The 22,341-nt window shown below is 52.2% G+C and overlaps 2 protein-coding genes across 3 annotated transcripts in view; one reads left to right on the forward strand and one right to left on the reverse strand.

Moving 5' to 3' along the window:
* KIAA0319L (KIAA0319 like) overlaps positions 1–13,408 on the reverse strand; it is a 29,390-nt gene extending 15,982 nt beyond the window's left edge. Inside the window, exons 1-5 of one of the 2 annotated variants that reach the window (XM_051774514.1) lie at positions 13,079–13,406; positions 11,978–12,144; positions 7,668–8,344; positions 2,401–2,695; positions 335–436 (exon numbers count right to left, since the gene is read on the reverse strand). In XM_051774514.1, the coding sequence (XP_051630474.1) occupies positions 335–436; positions 2,401–2,695; positions 7,668–8,344; positions 11,978–12,119 (1,216 nt within the window). In that variant the 5' untranslated portion in view covers positions 12,120–12,144; positions 13,079–13,406. Of the gene's footprint in view, positions 1–334; positions 437–2,400; positions 2,696–7,667; positions 8,345–11,977; positions 12,145–13,078 lie in introns of both variants that reach the window. The other variant, XM_051774515.1, reaches the window with a different exon arrangement.
* A 109-nt stretch (positions 13,409–13,517) lies between these two features.
* On the forward strand, positions 13,518–17,227 carry NCDN (neurochondrin). Its single transcript, XM_051774516.1, has 6 exons — positions 13,518–13,733; positions 14,103–15,089; positions 15,213–15,439; positions 15,615–15,839; positions 16,066–16,208; positions 16,509–17,227. Exons 1-6 carry the CDS (start codon positions 13,632–13,634, stop codon positions 16,943–16,945), a joined length of 2,121 nt encoding a protein of 706 aa, XP_051630476.1. The 5' UTR covers positions 13,518–13,631; the 3' UTR covers positions 16,946–17,227.
* Positions 17,228–22,341: the final 5,114 nt, after the last annotated feature.

Consider the following 22,341-nt stretch of genomic DNA (forward strand, 5'->3'; position numbering starts at 1 on the left):
AAGCAGATTTACCAATCCACCAAACTTGCTAAGACAGCTCAGTTCCTATCAGCAAATATCAAGAATAGATGCTGAAGATCCACTGCTTCCTCACACACCACTTTACAAATGTGCCATCTCCCAAACCTAACGATTTTGCAGCCCCTTCCATTTTTTTGTCTCACTCTTTTCTTTAAGAGGCACCATGGGGCAAGAGCAGAGAACGAAAAATTTCTACAGCAAAGCGTTCTTTGACAAAAGACATCCTCAAGGCTGTCCTTATTTAATGCTGTATGCAAGGCCTGTTTTCCATTGCACATTGCAAGCCCCCAGCAGGTTCCCAGGGAAGCCTTACGAGGTGGTGGCTCAGGGAGCACGAACGCGTTCAGCTGCACTTCGTTCTTGGGCAGGGTCACCTCCACGCTGTCTCCAGCAGAAACCACCAGTTCCTTCACAGCTGACAGGGACAAACACACAGTTGGAACAGGAACAGGAAAGAAATCACATGCATGCATAAAACCACTCTGGTTTCAGAGTTCATGGAATAAAACCCAGCTAGCAACGGTGTATTTTGTAAACATCCTGTCCCCCAGTACAGCTCCCGTTTCAGGGTTTGCTCTCCTTGTTAATCCAAAAGGGGGTTTATCATTTTAAGAGAAGCCCAAAATTATTCAGTCATCTCTCTCTTTGCAGATACTGAAACGTGACCCTCGGGCCCTGCAGAGGGGAATCTCTTCACCCAGTCCAGCAGGACGGGGAGGGTTTTACCTGACAGGTTTTTGGCCCAGAACTCGGCTGCAGACGCAGCAAGACAAACACTATTTCCAAACTGCAATTCCAGAGCTTCATAAATATATGAAGAATCCACAGAATTTCTTTTCTGAAGAACTGCTTGAGGGCTAAGAGAATTTTTTAAAACCTGCATAGCTGCCACACTGACTATGAAAGCTCAAAAGACAAACCTGGTCCTTTTATTTATATTTTCTTTTCCACCTCTGCTTAGGAATTTTCTTGCCATGCCATTTCAAATAAGCTGACAGGTAGTTTGTTTCAAAAGACTACAGAGTAACCTTGAAAACTATGGCTGGTGACATACTTTTTCTGCTTTTTATTAGCATTAAGGTAACCAGAAAGTAGAACACATTTCTTCTTAAAAGCACCTCTCAGCCTCCTCATCCTCCCCTTCCCTTCCCATTTGATTTATGTTTGTCTTTTTATTACTGGGCCTGGGAATTATGCATAGAAAACAAGAAATTCAAGTGAAAAAAGCTGGGGAAAAAGTCCTTAAATATTTAGCTTTTCTTCCATCTTTATTATCTATTATCTATCTACTTATCTATTATCTATCTTCCATGTTCATTAGCTACTGGAATTAACCATCTTTTTTTCCACCCTCAATTATTGCAGACTGTGGGACATTATAACTCCATCAGTCTTTCAGCCGCAAAGAGTTCCAAGGCAAAAAGAAATCAGATCTCAGTAGGAAAAAATAAAACCAAAACCCAGATAAACAGACAAAAACCCTTGGAAAAACTGCCTTTTACATCATCTTTGCATGGGTTAGCAAACCCAGGAGACCCTGGCTATGTTACCCTTCCAGCACAAGGCAATGAAGATGTTTAAAGTATATTTTCCAGTTTTAACTGGGGTAAGCCCTTAAAAAAAATATTACTTGTTAGCACAAGCAGCCAACGAGCTTCCTACCAAATACATCTCTGGATTCAGTGCTTCCCTTACACTTTCCATTTGTTCCCTTGTAAGGAAAAGGAACCCTAAATTCAAAAGAAATTCAGCTGTGAATACTTCAGCAAACTGGATTAACTGAATTCTGAGCCACCACCCGACCAGCACACACCGTTCCCTGTCCATATTCCATCCCTGCAGGGAGAGCTGATGGCCTGGGTGAGGGAACAGAGCTGCCAAAGGGCATTTTGGCTTTCAGACATTTTCGCCAGTCTGTTTTAGGAAATCGCAGTGTGAACAGAAACATCCCTGTGCTGCAGAGCAGAGCGTGGGCTGGGAGCCAAGCACACTGTTCTCCACGGCTGAGCTGTGCAGTGACACTCCAGGGACACAAAATCACCAGTTACCCCCCCTTGGAGCAGACTTGGAGATTCCAGCTCGACGTGACCAACAGCAGCGTGCCAAGGCTACCCGAAAAACACTGTCCAGGACTCTGCCCTGCCTCACCTCTCAGCTTTCACCTGGGGAATTAAGACATCCCCACCACTTTCCTGCTGTCCTCAGACGCAGATTTATGACACCCAAGTCCCATTCCCAGCCCCCAGGAGTCACTGGAGCTGCCACAGGGACCTCAGTGCTTTCTCCAAGGTACCAGTTACCTCCTGTTTTTCCACACTGCCATGGGTTGTCACCAAACCCTCAGGAGGTGACATCCGCTGGAGCCCTGCGTGTCCTCACCTGGCGTGGTGGCAGCAGTGCTGGGGGACACAGCAGTGCTGCTCTGGGCTGTAGGGACACTGCCATTGGTGGGAACTCCACTTGGCACAGAAGTAGCTGCCTGAGTCTTGGCTGTGCTTTTCACTGGCACGGGGCTGACCGTGGGCAGTGCCCCGGAGGGGTGAGGCTGGGCCACAGCACCATCCCCGGGCTGCCCAGGCTTCTCAGTCTTCCCTGGGGATGTCAAGCCCTGGGCCACAGGACTGGAGGACGTAGCCACCACTGATGGTTCTGGTGCAGATGTTCCTGGGTGGACCTGTAGAGGAAAAAGTTGTCTTATTTTGACTTGAACATCAAATGTCAGTTCTAAGTTGCCCTTCACCTCCTCCACACTTAGGGAGGCTGAAAAGTCCCTCATTTGTTTTTCCCAGAAGCAGGATTTTTTACTGCTTCCTTTTCTGAACTGTTTCTCCATGTTATGCCTCCACAGCTAACAGGACATTTCTAGCTCAGCTGAACACCAGTTAACACCACATCTGACTACAGCAGTACCAAGGCTGCTGATGTGGCAAATACAACAGAAGATCCATGTTCAAAAGTGCAGCGAGTGGAGCTAAGAGAACAGAGAGGTGGGATAAGGCAGACCCCAAAACCAGGGACCAGGAACTGGAGTTCATTTATTTTGGCTGTGATCTCCTTTTCCCAAAGCTGTGCAGTTGGCCAGCACGAGGCAGGAGGATTGCAATGGCATTTTTATGTAATAAGGGGATCGTTGCAGCAAGAGGAAATTTATTTCCGAATCCCTCTTCAAAGCAAGGTGACCCAACACAGCTCCCTGCCTGCAGGCCCCAGGGGATGCTGCTGGGCCAGGGAGTGCAGCTGGAGGGCACAAAGTTTCCTCACGTCCCCACAGGATGAGCCACTTGATTGAAAATGATCAGAGTGGCAGCAACAATTTCCTTTCTCTCATCAGAAAATTCCTTTTACGGGACCTAGCCCCATTCCAGTTCCTTGCCTGACAGGCAATGCTCCTGACAATTTACCCTCCACCACGAAGTCCATGTGTGTAGCACATTTCACTGCTCTAACTCTATTTTGAGAACATCTGCTAAATATTTAAAATGGAGCAATTTACCATCTTTGACTCAGAAAGTGTTTTGGAGCTGAATTTCCCACCACTACTGCCCATTAGAGGAGTGATCAAAAGCTCATTTTGGAGGAAATACTCTCAAGCTTGTTGGCACTCAGTCCAGGAAACAGGAACTGGGAAAGCACTTGAGCCCATGGTGGGCAACATCCTGGTCAGTAAATGGGCTGGGCTTTAGAAAACACTAAATGTTGGTTGTAAAAATAAAGCCGTGGTGCCCACACTAAGAAACCACACCAGGAGCAGCAGGGAAGGCACTGAAGGTTTCTCTGCAGGTTTGTTTTTCCTTTCAGCCTTGGGTAAATCATTTTCTCTTGCTATATTTCAGCTCACTTTCAGTCTAAGACTTTAAACCAATTGTTTGATTAACATCTGAGCTTTATGAAGCAACAAACCAAACATTATTTGTTAGTATTACAGACACAAGCTGTTTTTCTTTATTTGGTTACTTGTTAATGGGCTTCCTTTAACAAAAGTGTGGATTCTCTGGAATCCATGCAGGCAGAGTCTGGCAGGCTGCCCTGCATGGGCAGCCTCAGGGCAGCTGGCTGTCCCAGGCTGTATCATCTTCCACCTACCCTTAACGGGCCAGCTCAGGGGACTGACTCCCTTTCACCAAGATAAAGCTGGAAATGGCTGCAGGACAAGAGGGGAACAGCCAGGCAGGAACTCAGACACACGAGACAGACTCTTTAGGAAAGGCACAGGAGAATATCTCCATGATTTCTCACCACTACAGAACCTTAACCCTTTTCCTTCTCAAGAATCAACCCAGAAGGGTCACAAGAAACACAGTCACAGACACCACACTGGAGGCCCACATCCACCCACTGGTCACAGCAGAGTCCCCACTTTGCTTGGTAATATTTCCAGTGAGCTGGAGGCCTCCTTAACTAACTCCTAATGCCTAAAACCCCCCCACTTTACAGTTAAGAGAGATCCTCTTCCTTCCAAAAGTCTCAGGATGAATTGACAGCCAAATGTCTGTGGAGAGCTGGAATTAGATAAGCTTTGCCTGGGGCAACATAACAGTCAAAAATGCCTCTAATGCTTTCGAGCTGAGACATTTCTTATCTTTGCTCCATAACTCGGAATTCTTTAAAGCAAAGAACAGGATTTCATTCTTGGGGATAAACAAGAAGGAGACTAGAAGTTTGCCAGCTGTGCTGTCTTATTAGCTTAGAAAATAGAGAGGAGTAGCACATTGGCCTGAGTGAATGTAGACTGTTGATTCCAACCCCTAAATGCCTTTGGCCTGGGACAAATGACCTGATCTCCTTGTCTAAGAGTGCTGTGTCTGTAAGATGGACTAGAGTGGGATGTGCATCAGAACCCACACTGAGCCTAGGTTATTGGAGAGAAAAATACCTGTGTGCCAGAATTTTCTTTTTTTTTTTTTAATTTAAATGGGCCTGGTCTGAATTTACAAAATAGGTTCTTTTTCAGCTTAGATGGTTCCACACCTGTGAAGACACTTAAGACACAAAAGTGTGGGTAATGTCACAAACCAGTAGAGTTAGTGCTGGCAGTGAAGAGAGACCTTTCCTTGTTCCTCGTGGACTAAAAAGCACCCAGCACTAGCAGGAATTGTGACAGCAGGAGCCCAGTAGTGGGTTTGATGTGAGGGCAGGAATGAGCTCTGGCTCTGTTGCAACACTCCTGGCTCCAGCCTTTCCCAGTGTGCCTGCAGAGCTGCTGCAGTGCTGCTGCAGCCCTGCTCACCAGCAGTGCTGCACTTCAGTACTTCTCCTGACAGGCTGTTAAATGTGTTGCTATATTTTAAAATCGACAACTAATTCTACAACGAGGCAGAAAAAAAGCGCCTGGAAAATGTCACTTTAAAGGAAAAGCAGAGATTTCTCTTCCTTAGTTAAAGGCTGATGATGCACTGTGGTTTATCCTGGTTCCAAAGAAGGGGTACAGTAAAACCACAAATTAATGCTCACTGCACATCAGCAAAGCCATTGTGGATGGCTGAGGAGCAGAACTGCAAGAGCAAAATTAAACCCACAGGGCAATATTTTCCCCAAACTTTCCCTTGCCTTCTCCCTGCGTCTGTAGGAGCAAAGGAAAAGATTTGCCTTCCACACATTCAATGCTCAGCAACAGGGAAGAATATGCACATTCATTTCTCTCTCCCCTGCCAGGGAGGAGTTAAGAGCCACTTGGATTTCAAATGTCCCTTCCCACTTCAGGTGTTTGATGCTCCCAGGTACGAACAGTCAGTATGATCCAGAACTCTCCCCATCTTCCAAACCTTCCCAAAGAACAGAATTAAACACCCAGCATTCACCTCCATGGACTGGGTCAAATTCTCCTGATTTCAGTGTGTGTGTAAATTTATTTTGCCCCATAACCAACCCAACTTGGAAAGCCTCCCTCCTGCCAAGGCTGGCTGTGTCCCAAGAACACAGCCTCCAATGTTATATCCTTGGCCTAAATTAAACTGCTCCTGGATCAGGAGTGCAAGGACAGCTGCAGAGCTGGCTTTGTATCTTGCAGGTAAAGTTGGATGGTTCAATAATCCAGGAATTAGCCCAGGTGGATATTTTAATTCTTCCACCTCCTCAAAAACTCTGTCCTAAACCTTAAAAATCTGACTGCCTAGAATTCCATCACAGTCAATATATTTTAGTAAGTGTTTATTTTGATGAAACCTGCATTTTGTTAAGGGATATGGACTTTCTTAAATGCAAAAATCATCAGGGAAAATAAAAACCTTTCCCCAGCACACATCCAACAGTGCACACCAATGACAATGGGAGCACTCCCTAAAGATGGGAAATCCTGGATACTCAGCAATATTCAGAAACATTCAGAAACAGATTATTCCATGTAATTTAATATTTGCACCCAGTTTACTAGACAGGCACAGGACAGTAATAAAGCAACTCAAGACTGTAATGCTGACAGGCAGGGAGATAAAACAGCCATTACCCAAGAGCAAGAGAAGACATCTGAGAGTGGCTGCAAAGAGACTCCTCACACATGTAACAGCTGAGAGAATGGGGTCACCCTGCACAGCTCAAATATTAGCAGGAGGAAAGAACAGGGAGGGTAGAAATGCTGCAGCATTGCAGGGGAGAGAGAAAACTGAGCTCTTGAGTCAGCCCCAAGTGCTGTGGGGTTCTGGAAAATCAAACATTTGTGAAGTTTTAGAGCCTGATTTCACACAGCACCCAGGCTGCCCTGGAGCTCTGTCCCTTGGCTGCTGGCCACATCCTGCTCCAGGGTGGTGGCTCAGGCCAGTCCCAGCCCTACCTGCAACCAAGGCTTGAATAAAGGGGGAGAAACAAATTCAGTCACACCTCCAGAGCCAGAGGCATCAGGTTTGTACAGTGTCAAGTCCTTGAAACACGGCAAAAGCTATTTAAGGAACAGTTTCACCAAGTAAAATTCTTTTTACTTCACCACCACGAGTGCACGGGTTTTTTTGTATGATAAGGCTCAAAAAGTTACTTACAGATGTAAAAATACAAACATCACTTAATTCAAATGTGCCAAATTCTCTTCAACATAGAGATTTACTGGCTTAACACCTTTGTGTGTCTGCAGCAGAGACTAAACTGATTTCATTCACCCAGTGCCAAGGTAAGCTTTGCTGGATTTGAGAAACTGAAGCACTCTTCAAAAAGAGAACAAAAAAGTTGGCAGTAAGAGGACAACTCCAGTGAGCAGACTGACATCAAAGTGCACTGGGAGCTCATGCATGAGTCTATAAAATAATATATTTAACTGCCTCATTTCAGCACTCAAAGGAAAACAGCTTATTTTATTGTGTGGGTCTAAAGAGGAACTTTGACAGGTAACAGTTTATAACTCCCAGACACTTCCCACTGGCATCACATCCCACCTTTTCCTTCTCCCCTGGCAAGCATGTTGTGTCTTTACACAGAGGATAAGCATTATCATGGACCCCATCTCCCCTCACCTTCCCAAAGACAGTTTATTCCAGATAAGAAAAGGGGAGGAGGGGAAAACCCCGCCCTCAAAAAACCAAACAAACCCCCAAACTGTTGGCCTTGCCTTGTTGAGAGAGCACAGGTATCCTGAGAAGGTATCCCAGCACTTGGGCCCTTTCCAGTCAAAGTCTCCCTCCAGCCAGACAATTGCCCCAGGCAGCCCCAGCAACCACACTCACCTGGGGCACGTCACCGTCGCCAGCCCTCGTCCTGTTCACATTATTGCTCTTGGGAGGGAACGGGCTTTTGGGGTTCTGCTTTCTTGGATCCTCCCCATTTTTCAGCAACTCTTGCTTCTGATTTTCTTTCTCAGGAGCAGCTCTGGCTGCCACTAAGTGCCTCAGCACCTGATCCTTCAAGCGCTCCGCTTCGCTCCGGCGGCTGCGGGATTTGCCGCCCGGTGCTCCGGCTGTAGCCCCGTGGCTGGAGCTCACTGCTGGATCCCTGCTCAGGAATTCCACCCTGCCACCCGCCAGGCTCCGCTTCTGGAATGATCTCTGCAGTCCTTCCTTGTCCCAGTCCAACCACGTGTGAAACACGGTCTTCGCGTCACCTTCCATCCGAAGGTCTGACGAGGGCTCTGTGCTCTTTGATTTCTTTAAAAACACCAGAGCAGAGTCCGACAGGCCGGTCCTGCTGGGCTGGCACGTGCCAGGCAGGGTGCAGTTCACCTGGATGCACATGTTTTCCAAGAACCAAAGGGCATCACAGGTGGGGCGCTGGCAGCAGGCGGCCTGGCAGGACTGCAGGGTGTGGAACCCTTCCAGCAGCTGCAAGTGGTGATCTGCCCACGATCTCAAACGGCCACCAAGCAGGATCTTCCCTGGCTCACACTTAGATCTGTTCCACTTTGCCTCTGGGAAATGGAGGGAAAGACAAACACACAATTCTCAGTCCTTTAAAGCAGTGGACAATGGATTCTCATCACTCGTGCCAAGGGGAATTTAGGGCACTGGAGTAACGTGGTAAAGAGGGTACAGGAGAGGAAATGGGGCTTCTCAATCTACATCTGGCCTCAGGATCCAGTAGTTACATGAGGTTTTAGGTAACAATCTGCTGCTCCCACCTCAGGGACCACCACCCTTCCCAACAGCAATGGAGCTACAGCATCTACAGCAGAAGTGAAGACAGAAACACTCCTGTCTCAGAGGAGAGTGAGGCACAGGCTGAGCAGGCCGAGGTCACACAGCAAGTTCAGAGCCAGAAACTGAACCCAGAATCCCAAGTGCAGTTCCTCACTCTAACCAGCCTTGCCTCTCTGCCCAAAGCCTGCCTTGAAGGAGAACTCTGGAAACAGTGGCACAGGTTTGCTGCACAGTACAAAGGCATTTTTAACTCTTCCATGCTGATATCTGAGAATGTGCTTGCTTTGACTGAATTTGCTCCACTCAGGAAGTTGTTCCACCTTCTAGAACAGGGGTCTGCAAGGCATAGCCTCACCACCTGCTCCACCATAGTGTTTCTCATTACAAAACCCCAAACATTTGACATAATTTCTATTAAGAGTCAGGTTACTCCAGGCCTCAGCTCTGCAGTAAAGCAGCAACTGCTTTGCATACGGATTTTTTTTCGTGGTATGAAAATTTAGAGTGCTTGCAGGGATCAATGGATTAAAGGCTTCCAAAATTCAGAGCTCTGCAGATTAAGGACTCCCTAAAAATAGCCTAGTGACCTATGGGACTGTTACACTTGTGCTGTGTTCAGCATCCAAGGGATAATAGGTCACTGGAAGATTAGTTTACAAACCATGTGGCTGGACTGGGAGTAGTGCAGCTGGAGAATATTGCTCCAGATCTGGCTCCCTGCCTGTCAGGAACGGAGTTCTTGAACACAACACAAATGGGAAACTACTAAAATAAAAGTCTGAATTTAAATTGTAATATCCTGATTGAGAATGCACTCAGCATCAGTAACCAAGTCATGGGGGAGCAGACAGGGAACCTCACACCTGAAATGTTGGACTGACAGTCCCTGGCAGCCCCGTGTCACAGGCACTGCCAGGGACACCCACCTGGCACCAACATGATGGGTCTGGAATCAGAAGAGAGTATGGAATGTGTGTGCACACCAAACCCATGTCTATGTACACACACACACTCTCCACACTGGGAGAAACAATAACAAATACAAGAATAACACCATTCCCCTTAATTTCAACAGGATCTTATCCACTCAGACTCAGTTTTGCCTACAAACCTCACTTTCTGTTAAAGGTGAAGCACTGTCCCTAATATATCCTGTGCACAAGGGAAATGTGCTGCTTCCCACACCCCCAGAATCCCTCCTCCTCCTCAACCACTGCTCATCCATCTCTCCTCAGATGTCAGTCTTGGCTCACACTCAAATTAAGGCTTGATACAGAGTCAGTGAAATTCAGTAGCAGTTTCTGGTACCAGGCTTAGAACTGGAGCACACACAGAATGGGGCATATTTAAGAGAGAAATGTTCCCAGGGAAGATACCCCTTGTGAGAAAATCACTACCTAACACAAGTATTATATTTATTCCTCTAAAATGTAAGGCCTGAATCCCTATAAGCATCTCCTCAACGTGCCAGAGCCACGACTTAGCCCAGATGACACAACAGTACCACGCTGAGAGCATTCTGCTAAAACAAGATTTGAGTAATATTTTGACCAGATTTCATTTCCAGAACTCTGCTAATGCCCAGCTGGGATGTGTTTATTTGAAATTAGCCAATATAGTTTCTGAATTGCTGTACACAGACAGCTTAAAACTCAAATAACTCTCAGGAATGACTGAACCGAACAGACAACTCCCAACACGCCAGCCCAGCATTCCAGAAGTGCATTTTCCACAGAACTCTATGGATTTTCACTTCTCATTTTCAAGTTTCATGGTCTTTGGTGGGCATCAAACATTCAGACAGCTTTAAGTGCCACGGCAGAAGGCAGAGCTCCTGAATCTACACTTGCACTTCATCTCTGGAGAGCGGGAATTTAATTTAATCTCTGAAAAGCAGAAATGTCCCCGAGGACGAGTTCCCCCCTAAGCCCAGCACCACACAAGTCACAAGACACACACACTGTGGGTGTGCTCAGTCACTTCTTCATATTGGTTTTGTCCTATCAGTGCAGAAAACACTGCTCTTCCCAGGAACTCAGGAGTTCCTGTCCCAGGCACGCAGCTCCCAGCCCAGCTGAACAGCAGGGGAATGGAACACACAGCTTCTATTAATAAACTCAGGTTCACAGACCTGCTCAGGCAGCTGATCCTGCCTGATATCAGATTAATGATTAAAGACTCGACTCTGTGGACTTTTTAAACCTGCCCCACGTCAGCCAGTTATGTCAACACAGCTCCCCTTGCGTAACTCCAGAGGGCCCCGCTCCTTCCTAGGCAGCCACAGCTCCTCCTCAGCTCCACAGACACAAGCAAGCCCAAAATAACAAAAACTCTGCAATGGAAAAAGTGTCCACATCAGGGCAACTGTGCCCATATAATTATATTTATTCCAGCACACGCAGCAGCCTTAATTTAACGGAACTTTCACTCATTTAAGGGCTGGAGTTGATGATCTCAGAGGTGTTTTCCAACCTTAACGACTCTGTGATTCCTGGTGTTAACTCTCCCAAGCAGAACAGCTCTCAAACACACCAGCATGTTCTGAACACCCTCTAGGAGTGACACAGGAGCTCCAGCTCTGAACTTCCAAGAAATTACTGAGGATAGGAAATGCACACAGGACAAGGTAACACACACCATCCAAGCACACAGTGCTCAGAACCCTTTGCCAAGACCAGGAACACAAATACGTCTTTCCAGGTACTAAATAAGCTTATTAAGGTCACGCAGCTCGTTAGCTTAATTAAATCTGCCACTGGGAACTGTCCAGGAAGGTCCAGTGAGACAACAGGGATGCTGCAACAGTCTGTAGAACACGTCCACATCACTGGGAAACAAAGCAAAATCCCCTTCCCAAACCAAACACCACACAACCCATTAGGAAAACCTCCATCCAAGCCACTAACTTGGTTAGTTACTTGAACAGGAGGTTGCTTACTCAAGTTTGAGCAGGAAATAAAAGAAACAAACAGAACCATTGCCTGAAGGCAAATAAGGATTATTGACACACTGTGCCTGGGGAGAGAGTTAAACATCTGAGGGCCAAAAAACATTCCTGCCTTTCGAAATTGCTGTGAGTGTTCCTTAGAATGTTTTCCAGACAATGCTTTGTTCCATTTGCAAAAAAAATAAGGTCAGGGAAAGCTCTCTCTGAGATACAGGCTACACTTTGGAGAGCTCATTTAGTAACTGGTAAGGGTGAGGTTTTGACTGCTTTTGGTTTAAAAAAAACCCAATGGTTTTGTTTTTTCGTTTAAAACAATCAATTTAAAAAAAAAATCAAAAAACCAAAGCTACAATGTTTAACAACAAACCATTTCACTTTCAGAATATTTTAAACGAGTGAGAGGGATAAATATCATACAGAACCACACGCCCAGTCCCAGAGAGAACAGCAGACTCACCTGCTGAGGAGCACAAGGCACACAGGCAAGTGCACAGGCAGAACAGCTGCACAATTCCCAGCTCCCTCACAACTCTTCCCAGGCAGTGTCGTGACAGGAATCGGGCGCTGATGCTGGACTTGGCTTCCAACCTCTTCTCCATGGCCTCTGTGGGCAGCAGCGGGGTTCTAGAAACACAGAGGGCATGAAACACAAACCATCCCCTGGCAGCTGAAATGCTCCTTCACAGATCCAGCAGTCTGTGGTGGAACAGGAACGTCTAATCTGCTGTGATTAGTCCAGCTGCTGCTAAGGAACTATCAATGTCTGATACCAAAGTGAAATCTGGGCTGGCACAGCTCCCAGTGCTGAGTGCAGAGGGCCTGTCCCTTGTGACTTCCTGCCCCAGACCCCACTTTTCCATCTGATACCACAGTCCCCTGGATTGCAGGCGGGCACTGGGGAAGTTTCAGTTTCAAACATGCCCCAGGAATGGACAGAGCAGCAGCACGAGGGTAACACAGACAAGCCCAGCACATCTGCCAGAGATGTCACCGAGTGTGGTGCTGCCCGGTGCCAGCCAGAAACAGGGACCCACAGCCCTGGTTTGCTTCTTATTGTGCTCCACAGGGCAGGGATCACCAATGGGCCTTTCTGATGCCAAAGGCTCTTTTACAGCCTCGGATGCTAATTAAATGTGTATCACCTCGTTGAGGTACCAAAACATTAATTGTACCATAGGTATTAAATATCACCTACTTTTAAAGAGTAACGGAGCACCATCAGGCACTAAGCTGGCATTAAACCTGCCAGCTCTGAAGAATCCAGGGGGAACGATGTTACAGGGAATGCTCTAACAGCGAACCAGACCCACCAGCGCTGCTCAAACACTCAGAGCCTGCTACACCGCCGGGAATCTCACTGGAACCGTCCTCAGCAGGGCAGGGACGGGCACGGGAGGGGAAACTCCACAGGGGGAGACGCGAACCCGCGGCCGCTCCGCCAACAGGTCCCCGAGGAAACTTTCCGAGCCCCTCCAGCCCCCGGTCCCACACCCGCCCCGGAGCCCCCCTGGCCGGGCCCGGGCCCCGCGGGAGGCGGCAGCGGGAGGCTGGTACGTACCAGGGGCTCATGGCGAGGCGAGGCGGCTCCTCGGCGGCTCCTCAGGCGGGCGCCGGGCCCCGGGCGCGGCTCCAGCGCGGCGGGCCCGGGGGCAGCGCGGCCTCCCGCCCCGCGGCCATGGCAGCGCCCGCGCACCCTCACCCGGAAGCTGAACCGCCACGGCAGCGCGGCTGGGCCCGGCCGTGCGCGGGCAGTGGAGGGGCAGTGCCAGGGCCGTGCAGCCGCCGGTGCCGCCGCCGGTGTCGCCGCTCACTCCCCCGCCGCCCTCCCCGCCGGCCCCGGTGACACCGGGCGGGGCGGGCGCGGAGGCCGCGCAGCCACAGGTGATTTGCCCACAGTTCGGCCGCGGAGGCGGCGGCTTCGGGCACCGCCCAACAAGGAGGCCGGCGGTTGGCCGGCGGTGCGGGGGCGGCGCGCGGATTGGCTGAAGGGGCCGCACGCGGCTGTGGGCGGGGCGCCGCCAGGGGAAGGGCAGGAGCCGGGAGGGGAAGGGCTGAGGGGAGGCTGCCGGGGTTTTACCCCATCCCCTTCCTTCAGCCGCTGCTTTCCGACCATGGCCTCGGACTCTGGGGACGGGCACGCCACGCTGAAGCGGTGCCTCGGTGTGCTCAGGGACGCGAGGAACGACAGCGAGCAGTTCGCGGCGCTGCTCCTGGTGAGGAACCGCGGCATCGCCTCGGGGGCGGGCAGAGGGGAGGCCCAGTCCCCCGCTGGACACCGGAGTGCCCGGGAGACGCGGGCGGATGGGGATTGGGAGATCTGAGCAAGCTGCGTCAGTGCCTTGGGATTCCCAGCAGCAAGGCGAGGGAGCCTGGCCTTGGCCTGGGTGTGCAGAGGGTGGGTCAGAGCTGCCACACTGGAACACCCTGGCAAACCTCTGGATCAGGGCCTGGACCAAGTGCCTGCTCAGGGGATGCTTCCCTGTTCGAATTAAAGCTGTTCAGGCCTCTGATTTGCCCGTCCAGTCCTGTAAACGTGCAAACCCTCCTGCTATTCTCACTCTCACCCCTGGTTTGCCTCGCAGGTGACCAAAGCGGTCAGAGCCGGGGAGGTGGACGCCAGGACCCGCCGGCAGATCTTCGATGCCATCGGATTCACGTTCCCGACCCGGCTGTTGATCTCGGGGCAGCCCCCGCCTGGCTGCCCCCCCCACACCTTCCGCGCCCTCGGCCTCACGCTGCTCGCCTGCTTCTGCACCGACCCGGAGCTGGCTGGGCACTCCCAGGTCCTCAACAAAATCCCCACCTTCAACGAGATCCTGCTTTCCCCCTGCCCCCCCGACAGCACGTCCATGGTGGATGATGTGTACCAGTGCCTGAGCGCTGTCCTGGCCACAGCCAGGGGCCCCAGGGAGCTGGTGGCCAAAGGGACGGTGTCTGCCCTGTGCCAGGCCTACCTGAGCGGCGGGCACGGCTCCGATCGTGCCCTGACGCTGCTCCTGGGGCTGTTGGCCGTAGCAGAGGCCAGGTGCTGGCAGAGGGACGCTCCACAGCTCCTGGCCGTGCTCAGCAAGCTCTCCGGTGACTTCCTCAAGGCTGAGGACATGACCAAGTTTGAGCTGTGTGAGGTTCTGCCTCACTTCATCCCCCTGTCAGCTCCGCTCACGCAGGACTCGCAGGGCTCCGAGTGCCTCCACAGGGTTTACAGAGGGCTGGCTGACATTTTGGGCAGCAAGCTCAGCCCATCGCAGCGGGACCCCGCGCTGAAGCTGGCAGCCGGCCTCGTGCAGGCCTGTGGGGCAGAGTGGATCCCAGCAGGGAGTGCTGGCAGCAAGTTCTTGGCCTTGCTGGTGAACCTGGCTTGTGTGGAGGTCCGCCTGACCCTGGAGGAGCCAGATCCCGCGGAGCTGGAGGGCAAGAAAGAAGTGGTGACAGCCTGCTATGTCCTTATGGAGTTGGGGATCCAGGAGTGCCTGAGGGAAGAGAACCCACTGCTGGGCGAGGTGCAAAAAATGCAGCTCATGAGGATTATGGAGGAGGCATTTGGAGCTGTAATATTCTACCTGAGACAGGTAATGCAGGGCTTTGAATGAAAAGCAGGTTTTGGGGGTGCCTCTTGGCCCACCGTGGCTTCCAGACCTGTGGTAGTTCGATGCACAGTGACCCTAAAGTGTCACTTTGTTTTCTTCATGCAGGTTAAACAGGAGGAGCTACAAGATCCTTTCATATTTGCCTCTGTTCGAGTCCTTGGAGCCTGGATGGCAGAAGAAACATCGTCCCTCAAGCAGGAAATCTGTGAGCTCTTGCCCTTCCTTGTTCATTATGCCAGGAAGCTTTTCAAGGAGGGCAGCCCAGCTGTGAGCCTTCCCCAGGCAGAGCTGGGCAGCACCGAGGGCCCTGCCTTACCCCAGGATGCTCTGAGGTGAGTATTTTAAGCACAGAGCTGTTGCATTTTAGCACAGCCCTGCTCAAATATTTTTCTGTTTTCCATTCTCCCCTCAGTGCTGATTCCATGGGGGTTTTTCCCCCCTGGATGGATATAAATGCAGGGCTTAGACCCATTCTACGTCATGCTTCCAATTTTTTTCCCCTTCCAGATTTCTGCTACCTGGTTTTTGCCATCTGACAGCAGAGGACAGGCCCCGGGCCATCCTGGTCTCCCAAGGGGCACCAGCACTGCTGTGTGAGTACTTCCTCCATCAGTGGCAGGTTCTGAGCTCTGAGCCCACGGCCCCAGCACCCCTGACGAGCACTGAGATGAGCCTACAGACCTTGTGTGGGATTTTCCTCAACCTGGTGGTGACTGCTCCGGACCTGGTCAGGTAACAGAGCTGTGGGAAGGAACTGAGCTCTGAGGTTGGCAGTGGGAAGAAAAAGGAAGGTGCCTTGTGCAGTGTGCCCGAGAATCCGTTAACACACCACGCTGAAAAGGGATGTTCCTTTTTCAACCCCAGTTTCATCACATTTTTGGTGCTGCATTTAACCTTGGCATTTTCGGGTGCCTCTGGCTGTGCTCAGGAAATGTCTCGGGGTTTGTCTTCTCTCTAGGCGAGACAAAACCTTTTCCTCCTTGATGGATGTGTTGCTGAAGTCTCTCCCACTTCTGCTGCCCCAGGAGCATCACCTGGTTCTGGCGGCGAACGTTGCCACTCTGGGGCTGATGCTGGCCAGGATCCTCGCAGGCTCAGCAGGTAAGAGGAGCTCCCACTGGCAAAGCCCACATTGCTCTGCACAGGTGGGTGGCCTGGAGAAAGAAAATAGGAGGGAAACTGGTCTGGTTTATCATTGGAAAAGTGACAAACCAAAAATCTGGGGGAGCAAGGAATATGCAGAACATTCGGCAGGTTGATGTGCTGGGATTTAGAGATTTCTAGGGCAGGAGGACATCATCCTGCTCTCCCTGGAAGCCCTGCTGCACACAGACCCACCACAGGGCCCCCCTTTGACTGAGCAAGTTTTATGTTGAGTTACTAATTCCCTTTTTCTCCCAGCCCTTCAGGAAACACAGTCCGCCAAGGAGTTTTTCGGAGCCGCCCTTCGGTTCCTCTCGCAGGCCCACACGGCCCAGGCAGATCCCGGCAGCGACAGCCTGGCTGTGGCCGTGTCTCCTGCCTACAGGAGTGCCTGGGATGACATCCAGGAGCTGTGGTTCCTGGGAATGCAAGCCCTGGCCGGCTGCATCCCGCTCTTCCCGTGGCTGCCACCGGCCGTGCTCCGGGCGCGCTGGCTGGAAGGGCTCTCGGAGCTGCTGTCCCGGGTCTCTCCAGCCTCCCTGGACTGTGAGCTCATCACTGCCTTCCAGGGCGTGCTGGTGGAGCTGGCCAGAGCCAGTGAGCCCTGCAGGGATGTGATCCTGGCCCACCACGGCACGGACTGGGCCAACCTGTACGGAATGGCAGCTCTGGAACAGTGTCTGGCCGAGCAGTGAGGAGCCACCAGCACCCTGGGTGGGAAATGAAGCCAGACACCTGCACGAAGTCTGTTCAGCACTTCTGTGCCAGGTGGGCACAAAGGAAACCATTTCACTGACCAAAACTGGAGTCATGCAGCAGAGCCTGGCAGGATTGGCACTGCCCGTACCCTGATGTGCAGAACTGCTGCTGCCTCAGAACATTTCACCCCTGCTTGACCTGCTGTCAGGATTTCTCTGTAAAAACAGCCTGTTTTGTTATTAAAGATATTTTCTGTCGCTTTGTTTTTTCAAACTCCTCAGTGCTGGGATTTCTTTCTGCATAAGGCCCTGACAGGTTGCCTGCTGCTCCCATTAACATTGTCACAATTTTGTCACAGCAAACCCTGCAGGTTGTCACCTTATTTTCTGTGGGTCCTGCACATGTTAGTAACTTGGCACTACACATAGAACCCTACAAAAGCCAGAAATGGGAAAAGCTTCAATATTTACTGATAGTGAGAATAACTCCCTGTAACTTGAAGATGTTGTGCTGCAGGATGACCCCCACCACTCATATCCACCACTGATACCATCATCCCAAATTCACACCTAGAAAACCTTCCCAGCACCGCTTGCTTTGCCTGTTTTGCCCCACAAAACACCTGCACAAAGCACATCCATGGGGATTTTTGTTTGCTCCCTCTTGCTACCAGGATGGGATGTACAGGGGGAGTTTTCACTCTTGCAAGGTTAGGGGTTCAACCTGCAAAGGGGGTTCCACCCACCTTGGCTCTTTTTAGGGTGTGAAAGTAGAAATGAGTGAATTCCCCTCACTCCCCACACATAAGGAATACTCTGTATTACGGAAGAGAAAGGCCACGTGTACCATGGAGTAAATCACTTTGCAGCCTGGGCTGCCAGCTCCTGGGTGCTCCGTAATCCCGAGGATAACTCCCAGAAGGAGCAGCCGGACCGAGTGGCCGACACGGCTGGCTCCATCCGAGCGGAGCTCCCTGCTCCTGCTTTTCCACCAGGTGTCAGCCGAGGAGTTCTCTGGGAGCTGCAGCCTCGCCGGGACCGGCTCTGCTGCCAGCCCAAGGCGTTGATCAAAACTCCTCCCGGGGCGCTGTGCAATCGCCTCATCAAGGGCTGGCTCTGGCTGTGTTCCTGCTTTACACCATGTTTTTGTCTCATTGCTTTACCAGAGCAAGTGCCTCACACAGCTGGAGAGGAGGCTGTTGCTCAGGGAAAGTATCTTCCTCATGTTTCCAGCTCAGCCCTGACCAGTCAGCACAAGCTGGGACAAAGGCAGGTGCTCCCAGCAGAGCAGTGCGAGCCAAACAGGCAAATGAGCCTCCTGACCTTGGAAAAGAGCAGAACTCTGCGGAGTGTGGGCTGGGAGAGGCTCCCCATCCTGCCAGGAACACATCCCTGCACCACAGGGAAACATCAGCATGTAGGAAGGATCAGGAACACGTTACAGAGCCAGGAAAAAAAGCACCCAAACCCTCAAATCCTTTACCTTCAAGTGTTCCTGGTCCTGTAGCTCTCCTGCCTCTGGTCAGGGTGTGTGGGCTTCCCATCAACAACAGCACTCATTAGTGCTAATGAGAGGTACAATCCATGTCAGCAGGAGGGTGTTCTGTTCTCCCCAGTGTGGTGCTGGGCTCACTCTGGGCAGCTGATCTGGCTTGGCCTGGGTTCATCCCTGCAGGCAGAGGTTGGAGCTCCCACAACACTTGACCAGAAATCCAGCCTGGACCCACAGGATCCCATCCAATACCAACACAGTCCTGACCTGAAGGCCTTTGGCTGCTGGATTTACTGCCCAGAGAGGCTGCCTGGGAGCAAATCAAAAGCCCAGGGAAGTTCTCCAGCTTTATCCCTCCCCACATCCTGTGGAGGGGGGTTTGGCCACCAGCAGGTGCCTGGAGACGAGCCCCCGCCCCTCATTCTCACACTCTTCCATGCAAAGTCCCATCAGGCAGGACCATCCATGCCCTGCCAAAGCTGGAGCCTCCCAGAGCCCCTGATGGCTCATCATATACTCCTGTCTTTGCATGACACAAGACACACTCCTCACAGGCTCCTCCCAGACGACAGAGGAAGGGGTGAGACACCCTCCTTGCCCTGGGATGTTACTGGGCTGAGTGCCAGAGGAGCTCCTTGAGCGACACCAGCACCTTCCGAACCCATTCTCAGACAGAGCACCCCTGAAGGGCTGTTTTCTCTTCCCGAGACTGGGCTCTGACGACTGTGAGCACAGCACGTTCGGGAGGGGAGGGCACTGAGCTGGGGGAGGCCTCTTGCCACGTGGGCACCTCCTTTGGCTCCGCGTGTGCCGCTTGCAGGCCCCGGCACGCCCGGGCGGCTCAGCCCACGCCAGGGAGATGGTGCCCTGGCAGCCTGGCAGAGGCTTCAAAGGCTGCAGGGTGTCCTCAGCCACCCCGAGCCCTGCAACCCCAACCGCAGGTTCTGCCGCTGGCACCCACGGGCACTGATCCTCCGGTGCCAGAGAGGTGGATGTGGCATCACCTAATGCCCCCTCTCTGCCAGAGATCCCAGCACCGAGTGGGATTGCAGCCAGTGCACCCTGAGTAAGCTGTGCTTCATCTCCCAGTGCACTCCCAACACCAGGACGAGCTCTCCAGGAACAAGCTGATCCTTCACTGTGCTCTGACAAGATGGACAAGGCCCCAGAGGAGCAGGCTCACATTCTGTTTTGCTTTGACAGCTTAAATGTCATAACACCATTGCAAACCCAACCATGGCATATGTTAACTCACAGAGTTCATTAATCTCACCCCAAAAGCACCGGCAATAAAATTAAATATGTCATAAGGTTGTTATTTGGCTGCTGCACTGCAGGAACCCAGCACAGCCCCCTCCCTCCTGCTGCAAGATGTAGCTGGATGGTGAGCGTGGAGGCCTGAGCAGAGAGGGGAGTACCCTGTTCCCTGCCCACCCCTCAGCAGGGTCCTAGTCCTCCCCAGGGCCCTGCCTGGCTCTCCAGACCCATAGCAAGGAGCTTCCTTCCCCACCTAGATTCCTGGGAAAGGGACTTGGGAATTGATAGGAGCAGCATGCATTTCCCTGAGGTCTTGGTGGCAGCTGGGCTTCTGGAGAAGAACTGGTCCATCGTTGGCTGGGGAAGAGCTCTGCTCACACACTCCTGCCTCTGTGCTCCCACTGCTCTGCTCGGTTGGTATCTTTGTTGCTGACCCCCAGGAGCAGAGGTTGCTGCCTCAAGCCCCTCACATGCTCCTGGAAGTGCCAACACACACATTGATCTCCTGGGAAGGAGCTCTGGGACCTTTGTTACAAAACCAGTTTTTCAGAGATTTCTGGCTTGGGTGCAAACGCAACGAGTGGTCCCTGGGTGGGGACCTGGCCCAGATCCACAGAAAATGCTCCCCATCGCAGGGGGGCAAGGGGGCAGCTCTCGTGTTGAGGACCTCAGCAGGATCATGTCACTGTCAGCAAACACAAAGGACCTTTGGCAAAACACAAGCACAGCTGGATAAAGAGCAGGTAGTGAGGAGCCACGTTTGAGTGTCCTGTGCTCAGGTGACCCCAGCAACTGCTCTGGCCAGGCTGAACCAGTAGCAGAACCAGGCAGCTGCTGGGACATCGTGTGTGCAGCCCCCTGTGTAACAGTCCTGGGCCCTGCCTGGGGCCTTGGGACAGCAGGTTAAAGTGAGTAATTGTTTACTGTCACCACAGGTGGCTTAAGAGGTGCCTCCTGCCATGGGAGACCCAGGGGTTTGGTTTACCCTCCTCACCAGGTGGGTGCTGTACAGAGGGGCTGGGGCAGGGAGGGACTTGGTCATCTTGCAGGTACTGTTTGGGTGCTCTCAGGTCCCTGTCTCCTTCCTGGGCACCGCTGCCCTGGGCTGGGCAGGGTAAGACCCCCTGGCAGCCCTACAGCCCCACAGCTCCCAGCTCCCCACCCCAGCCCACTGTGTCACCACGAGCCCGGTTTGCCCAGCGTGTTCTGTGGGTGGCAGTGGGGCAGCTTTGCCTTTTGTTTTTCCTTCCCTTTGTCTGTGAGTGTTGCAGGTTTCCTCTGTTCTGTTTCATTCTCGGGTGGAAACACGATTTCCCTCTGAGCTGCTGCCAGGGACCATCCACCTGCTCCCCCACGGTCCCACAAAGGTCGGCTCACAGCCCTTCCCGCCTGGATTTTGCACAGTTTCACCTCTTTCAGATGAATAAAGACTCAGCATTATACGGACTAGACGAGTGAGGGATGTTAAGAATGAACTGGAACATAACTGCAAAATACAGCATATCCAATCCAATTTTTCCTAGCAAATGAAACGGATCTGGTGGAAAATAAACACAGAACTTCCAGGAGCAGCGTCCTTGAAGAGCATTTGAGGGGGATGAAGAGATTTGAATGGATCAACCCTCTACACCTCTGCACATCCCTCCTCCCTCCCTTAAATGCCATCTTTAACAGAAATAAATTAGAATAAACGATCAGCTCTTGCCTCCTAAAGACAGGTGGCAGGGTAATATTAAAAGAAATGAATAAAAATTCATTTAATGAGCATTGTTAATTAAACCTGGAAATCAAAGAGGTCTGAGTTGTGGGAATTCAGAGGAAAAATGAAAATGAAGGGAGCTGTAGCTCGGGGCGGGAAGAGTGGAATTAAATTAACTGCAGTGTGGGGTTGTGTTTGTTGATGTCGATCACACGGCACAGCGTGTTACAGCTGCGGGTGACGGGTTTGTGCTCTGCTTCACCCAAAACCCGCTGCCAGTGGAACCTCCCGCCCAGCCACGGGCGCCCCGCGGGTGGCACGGTGAGACCGCGGGGACCCGCCACCCCACAGCCCGGCCACGGCGCCCGTGGGCTGCGGGGAGCTGTGACCGCGGGTGTCCGAGCGCCGCGAGTGCGTGTCGGGGTGTGAGAGTGGGCGAGTGTGCCCGTGCGGGTGGGCATCCCCGCGCAGGGCCGTGCGGGGCACCACCGTCCCGCCGTGGGTCCGTGGGGACACGCCTGCGTGGGTGTAATACGGCGGGGGGGATAGGCTGTCATTGGGGTCCCTCTGTGCCGCTGGCGGGGCCTCCTCGTCCCCCCGGCTCGCCCCGCCGGTGCTCCGTGCCCAGTGCCGCGCGCAGGGACCCGATGCTGCGGGCCCGCCTCGCCCTGCCCTGCCCGGAGGGAGGGCCCAAAAACGAAGGAGGGATGGAGAGGAGGAGGGAGGGATGGTGGAGGGCGGGGAGGCAGGAACGCTGCCCGTCGGTGCTCCCCGGTTTCCCCTGGCTCTGTCGCAGCCGGCGCCCGCCCTCGGGTAGGGAGTCAGGCCCGGAGCACTCCCAGACACTTCTCTCTCTCCCCAGTCCGGGCTGCGGCTCTCCCGCCTCGTCGGGGACAGTCTCAGCTGCCGCCGGGGCCATCGGTGCGCTCCCGGCCGGGGCCCCGC

The sequence above is a fragment of the Manacus candei genome, unplaced genomic scaffold (genome assembly GCF_025592945.1).
Source record: "Manacus candei isolate 608988 ecotype Guabito, Panama unplaced genomic scaffold, ASM2559294v1 h1tg000204l, whole genome shotgun sequence".
Lineage (NCBI taxonomy): Eukaryota > Metazoa > Chordata > Aves > Passeriformes > Pipridae > Manacus > Manacus candei.

Bases quoted from the DNA above. Each gene is read 5' to 3' on its own strand.
- NCDN (XM_051774516.1), top strand. From the start codon at position 13,632: ATGGCCTCGGACTCTGGGGACGGGCACGCCACGCTGAAGCGGTGCCTC. The intron at 13,734-14,102 runs GTGAGGAACCGC...TTTGCCTCGCAG, and splicing joins AGTTCGCGGCGCTGCTCCTG to GTGACCAAAGCGGTCAGAGC. The intron at 16,209-16,508 runs GTAAGAGGAGCT...TTTTTCTCCCAG, and splicing joins GATCCTCGCAGGCTCAGCAG to CCCTTCAGGAAACACAGTCC.